Genomic DNA, 6,745 nt, shown 5'->3' with positions numbered 1-6,745 from the left:
ATTGGGCGTTCCAATTTCTGCCATTCATTTCAATAGAAGTGGCCTGTCTCTGCTAAATTGTCTCTGCTGGAAACACAAAGAGAAATGCTTAATTTGACCACTTGATGCTTTAATTATTTCATGTGAAATATGTTATATATAACATTTTATAAATCCATGATTAAACATTAATTTTAAAACAAAATTTTCCAGTCGAAAATATAGATCATGTCTGGACCATAGTTGGGTGTTTCTTGTTAAATGTAATCCAGTACTGATTACAAATTAGACAATTTAAATCGTAATCAGTTACATAATATTTAAGATTACAATTTTAGGTAATGTAATATACTTTTATACTACTTTTTAAAATGCAGAGACAACTAAAAATAAGTCAGTCATAAGACTTTTATTTTTTTAAGTTAACACTGGCACTATGATAATTTTGTTTAGCGCGCACGACCCGTCTCAATAGAGACAATAGCATTGACAGTGATTTGGGGGGTGGGACTATCTTTTTGTTTGTTCGAACAATGGCAGAAAGCATATTCAGAAAGTTGTTTAGAAAACAATGTTTATTTTTGCAATTCCGTGTGGTGGTGCAGAAATAACATCCGTTTTAGACTCTTATTAACATATTAAACGTGAAAAACTAACACTGAGCGCATTTACATGCACATTCTTACACTGATTATGCTTAATAAGTCAACAACATGTGAGGTCATGTAAACGCAATAAACTACCTACCTTTATCGCCGTTAAGGACATAAATGGCTTATGAATAACCCGATCGAAACAGGTAGACTTTTGCCCATTACGTCGATTTCGCGTGCCATGTAAACATCTTACCCGGTGTTCTTACCGTCTCATCCAATCTGTGCACATGCCTCTTCACGGTTTGACATCAAAAGTAGAGAAAAACGCAGTAATTTCAAATGTCATGTAAACACAGTTTTTATTTAAAATGTACCTGGAATCTGATTTCACACATTATAAAATGTAATCCAATTATAAGTACTTAATTTTTGTAATTTACTTACATAAATCAGATTACATGTCATGCATTACCCGCCACCAGTGGTCTGGACGTGCTAATAATTGAACAATTTTCTCATCAAGTGCTTTAATCACTCTAATACAATTTCTCTGTCTATATTGTAAAAAACTCTACCGTGTTATCTTATCTGAGTTTAGCTCAGTGTTCTGTTGTCCATGTACTTCCTCTATCTTGTGCGAACAGCAGCATAGTTCTCATGTCCTTGTCCAGGAAGGTTAATCGTATGCACTCTGTGGTTAAATCTGACCTCAGGTCAGGACAGTCTCTGAAACTCATCAACAATATGAGGAATATATATTGCATGATGCTAACAACATAAAACTAGACATTTCTTCCACATGAATTGCTCAAAGTCCTACCCTAAAAAGAGTAAATGTAACAGTTTGTCCAAAAATGTAAACCTCATATCGCTCGCATTTTGCTAAATATCTTTTGTGTTTCACAGAAGAAAGTCATACAGGGTTGGAACGGTTTGAGTAAATTATGAATTTTGATGTTTGGGTGACCTTTTCCTTTCATCAATGGACATGTTTTAAAAAATATAATCTCAAGACAAATTCCATGTCTCACCTCGCAAAAAATGTTTGTATTATATTCTCATCACCGTGACAACACAACTCAGTTCTTCTGGGTGAATCAGATTGTTATTTAATGCAAGAAGCATTTTCAGGCGTGGTTACTTCAATGCAAAGTAACAGGATGCAAATAGCAGAAAAGAGCTGCATGCAACGGCATGGTGTCTTCACCATCTGCGTCCACTTGGGGATCCAACTGCCAGTAATGGATCAATACCAGCCATTTATCATAAGTGAATCAGATCAGCAAACAAGGGCGTATATTTGGGGGGGTTGCAACCCCCCCGCAGTCTATGCCCCTGACTGCAAAGCAAGCCAGCTCTTATTTCATTAGCTCATATTTATTTACTCACCTACAATCTGTGTGAGTAACTGTACTGAACCATACTCAAAAGATACTAACAGAACACGTTGGCCTGTGTGTGCCTCTTTAATGGATGGATTCTGACTAGTTGCATTCAAATGGCTAGATTTATGTGCATTTTTATGTCTTTTGGGATATTATGTGTTTAAAACTTACACCAACAATCATCATACAGGCCTATTTAGGTTTGGGTCCCTCTTGTGGCTGTGCTTGCACAATGCTTTGCCTTGCATCCAAAGATATTTGCTATAAATCGCACTGCATTGCCCGCTATAGGTCTACTTGGTATGGCTGTGACGTAACAGCCTTATTGTAAAAAAAATAATAATAATATATTCACATACACATACAGTAGAAAACTAAATTTAAGTGATTTTTGTTAAATTATAATTTAGTTAATATTTAATTGCATTTTTCCTATATATTATTCTCCCTGCCCAACATGCAAGAAGAATATTAATCTGCAAATTTGCATTAATTTAAATGCAGATTATTGCAATAATCTGCATTTATAAGTGGAGACCTATTGTAAAAATTTACTTAAATATTGATCTGTTTCTCACCCAAAAGCATCACATCACTTCTGAAGACATGGATTTAACCAACCGGGTTGTATGGATTACTTTTATGCTGCCTTTTGGACCTTCAAATTTATGTCCACCATTCACTTGCATTGCATGGAACTACAGAGCCGAGATATACTTCAGAAAATCTTCTGAATATGTGTTCTGCAGATGGAAAAAAGTCACATCTGGGATGGCGTGAGGGTGAGTAAATTATGAGAATTTTAATTTTTGAATTAAACAATCCCTTCAGCAAACAAATAATTAGTCAATGTCCATCAAAAGCAGACTGGCATCTGGAAATGCACTTTTTAGCCAAGCCAAGATCCAGAATGCATTACTGCACTGTATATTTCACATACAAATCATTTGTATAAAACTCCTGTCCTAACACTTAAAAGCATTTTTTTTTCATTCAGTAAAATCAAATACGCTGATAAACCACACACTGCCAGAGTTTACTTCAATTACTTTCTATTAACAAGGCTATACAAGGCTACATATTTTCTGGATGGGGAAGTTTATATAATGCTTAAAAGAATCTGCAATTAAACTAATTTCATGGGACGCATCTCCCTCAATGTCTGTGGTGGTTATACCCATACACAAGTCATTAATTTCTCAAGCAACAGCATGAGAAGACAATTAGTCCAATTTACAAGCTTAACTTTGCAGACCAATGATGGATTGCAACAGCTTTTATGTGCAACTGAGGCAACTTAGTAAACAATTGACAACTGATTTTAATTTCTATTTTTAAGTACTCTATATTGTAATGAAAGCTTGAGATCACTTCAAACAGGTGGGGATTGGAGAGAAATCTGATTTCTATGAGAAAGAAAAAAAAAGAAGCAAAATCTGAAATCTGTGATGAGTGCGTGTATAAATGAGCAAATACGGATACAAATAAAACCATAAATCACTAGTAGACACCACAGAATGTTTTCCCCCTCAGTTTTATTGAATGAAAATATACAGAGAGATTTTAACGGTAGGACTTCTGGTAGCGGGCACGAGCTCCGGGTCCACCGAACTTCTTGGACTCGCAGCGGCGGGGATCAGCAACCAGCAGGGTCCTGTCGTACTGAATCAAGATATCCTTGATCTCTTTCTTAGAGGCTTCATCCACAACTGAGAGGAGAGAAAATTTGCAGAATATGAGAACATGAAAATGAATGAAGATCTCAGTAAAACACCACAACAGCATCTTCACTTTTCAGACATGTTAAAGTGGATCATCGTCTTTAGCAAAACAAAAGATTCACACTTACATTTCTGATAGTAGGCAACCAGGGACTTGGAGATGGCCTGACGGATGGCTGCATAAAGAACAAGACTTCATAGAAACACTCCAGTAACATTTGTATAACGTATAGTAGTGTTCTCAAAGAGAACGGAGGAAATAAGACACCTTAGTATTGACCAAGACATTGATACAAGTATAAAGGTAGTGAAAATAACATGCAACAACACTACAGAAAAACAGTTGAAAGCAGATTAAATGGAGGTAGCAGTCAGCATTGCTCACCGTAAATCTGAGCAACATGTCCTCCACCCTTGACGCGAACTCTGATATCAACACCAGCGAAGCGCTCCTTACCCAGCAGCAGAACAGGCTCCAGCAGCTAAAGAACAGTTACTAACACAGTTACAAATATACCACACTGATGTAGAGAGCAAAATTACAATTACTCCCATTCATGAAATGCACGTAACACAGCAGCAAGATAATCAATACACAAGATTAGGGGTGTAAAGTACACGTATTTGTACGAATTTATTTTGGTACGGGTCTTTCGGATCGGCATGCATGTGTACTGAATGAAAGCAGCTTTGTTTTGACCAATGCACGTGCAGAACTTAATTTGAAACTCCCCCCTAGCAACTTTCGCAAAGGACCGGATGTCGTTGGTTCAGCTACCCAACCAAGCATGCACTAGTAGTTATGGCGAACAGAGTTAAACTAGAACTTCAAGATCCTCCACTATCATTAAAGTCTTTTGTTTGGGGACATTATGGTTTCTCAGTTAACTACAATGACGATGGAGAAATGCAAGTAGATTGGACGAAAGCTATTTGCCGGCATTGTTCAACTGAAATTGGGTATGTAGCTGGCTGTACGTCAAACTTGCTCACTCATTTGAGATGACATCACCCGAATGTGAACATCACTGGTTCAAGGAGTGGAGCGCAAACCCAGCACACCATAGCATTTAAGCAGCCTTTAGCTAAGAATTCCAGCCAGGACAAAGCTATAACAAACGCCATAGGTGTTTTTATAGCAGTGGATATGCGACCATATTCTGTTGTCGAGAACACACCGTTACGAACTTCACAGTGGGACACATTGATAGTGCCAACAGATCTGCCCTTTCTGCAAACAACATAGACAAATGGTGGGAAAAAAAAACCATGAACACACAATGCATCTCAGTACAAGCTGGGACTGTTGCACGGTGAATACAAGTACAGTTCATTTTCTAAATACTGCACCTTAATGGATATTTATGTTTTATATTTTTTATTTATTTGAGAGAATATTTAGATTTTATTGAAGTACATTTAACTTTTTTTATTAATAGGTTGCGGCAGTATTGACAGACTTTAAGACAGAGACATATTTTCCGTAAATCACATTTTAATAATAATAAAAATAAATAAAAAAAGACTCAAACCGAAAACATACTGAACCGTGAGTTCAAAACCAAGGTAGTATTGAACTGTCATTTTTGTGTACTGTTACACCCCTACACAAGATGTGTGATCTTACTTTGTACTGCAGAGTGACTGGCTCAATCATCTCAAGGGGTCTGCCATTGACCTTAATTAGTCCATTTCCCCTCTTGCAGTGGGCAACAGCAGTGGCCGTTTTCTGTTAAAGGAGAAACAGAGAACATCTCGATCATTTAAATATTTCGTCTCCTCTATGTGCATACATAGTATCATTGACCTGTTAGATAAAATTAACGATTATACCATACATAATCAAATACCAAGTTACCTAGCGGGACAACAGAAGTGTCTTGACTACATCTACTGTTAAAACGAAAAAATGGGCACAAATATAATTAACTATTGAGCATTCCTCAATACTGTAAATACATGAAATGCAGAGGAGCGTCCCACGTGTCAGCAAACAGCCATTACCATCAGATCACACTTGTAATGTTTTATTATATTTATCCTTAATTAAATTTGATTATTGGTCATTAATTTTATTTTGGGGCCTTTCTTGAACAATTGGTTTAAACAGAATATTTATTTGATTTATTTTTTTCCCTCAAAAAACATTGTCGACAATCTTACCGATAACAAGCATCCAAATGTGTACATGATTCCTAACCGTTCTGGGGAAATAATATTACACTATCATGTGATTTCATAAGGCCATGAACATATCTTAATGCATGGATGTTAGCATAGCCTCCTAGCTCTACTACCGTGCACGCGCATATGAGAAAGATTCGGCCCTCAAATACTCACTTTACGCCCGAAAACCTGGACAGACTGTAGGGGACCTTTAGCTGGCATGATTCTGCAATGACAACAAACAAATGGTGGCTTAACTGGAGCGTTTAAAAGGCATCAAACACGTTTGTTAATGGGAGCTAGGTAATGGACGCACCTTTTCAGCTCGAGCGCTGATCGGAGAGGCCGCACCGGGGTTTCCTACATGCAAAGACAGGGGCACTGTCGTAAACAAGTGCATCCGCGAGATAGTTTTTACGACATTTGTGACAGCAGCAATGGAATTCTTCTTCTTTCGGTTTTGTGGCAGTTGGCAAAAAAACTTATTGTGCAACTTACTGAGATGGAGTGTGGAACATCAGTGTTGAGAAATGTATATAAACAAACAACAACAATATATATATATCCAGTCAAACATCTAAGATACCCTTCTTGCATTTGTCAGCTATTTTATGAATATGACTACTGAAAAATCACACTCCCAAAAATCTTACCATTGATACCTGCTATAATATCTGATCATTTTAAATGTAACTTTTGCCTTTTTTGAAAAACATATTGCCTGTGTTTTAGAGGCTGAAAATCTAAATCCACAACAGGGCAGCAATGGAATCTTTATATCTGACCACTAGATGGCGATCTCGAGCGTTAGTAGAACCACTCGGATCAACAGCATGAGGAAAGAAGACCGTCAAAGGACTTTTTCAGACCAAGGATTACATTGAGGGTTGCATTGTTT

The 6,745-nt window shown here is 37.1% G+C and overlaps 1 protein-coding gene across 1 annotated transcript; it reads right to left on the bottom strand.

Moving 5' to 3' along the window:
- Positions 1 to 3,478: 3,478 nt before the first annotated feature.
- On the bottom strand, positions 3,479 to 6,234 carry LOC127637689 (40S ribosomal protein S16-like). Its single transcript, XM_052118898.1, has 6 exons — positions 6,164 to 6,234; positions 6,022 to 6,073; positions 5,309 to 5,410; positions 4,067 to 4,163; positions 3,810 to 3,857; positions 3,479 to 3,669 (listed from the first exon to the last, which is right to left on the bottom strand). The coding sequence occupies exons 2-6, from the start codon at positions 6,067 to 6,069 to the stop codon at positions 3,524 to 3,526; spliced, it is 441 nt and encodes a 146-aa protein (XP_051974858.1). The 5' UTR covers positions 6,070 to 6,073; positions 6,164 to 6,234; the 3' UTR covers positions 3,479 to 3,523.
- Positions 6,235 to 6,745: the final 511 nt, after the last annotated feature.

The sequence above is a fragment of the Xyrauchen texanus genome, chromosome 45 (assembly GCF_025860055.1).
Source record: "Xyrauchen texanus isolate HMW12.3.18 chromosome 45, RBS_HiC_50CHRs, whole genome shotgun sequence".
Classification (NCBI taxonomy): domain Eukaryota; kingdom Metazoa; phylum Chordata; class Actinopteri; order Cypriniformes; family Catostomidae; genus Xyrauchen; species Xyrauchen texanus.
The sequence above is the reverse complement of the archived record's forward strand: the minus strand, read 5'-3'. Positions and strand labels throughout refer to the sequence as shown.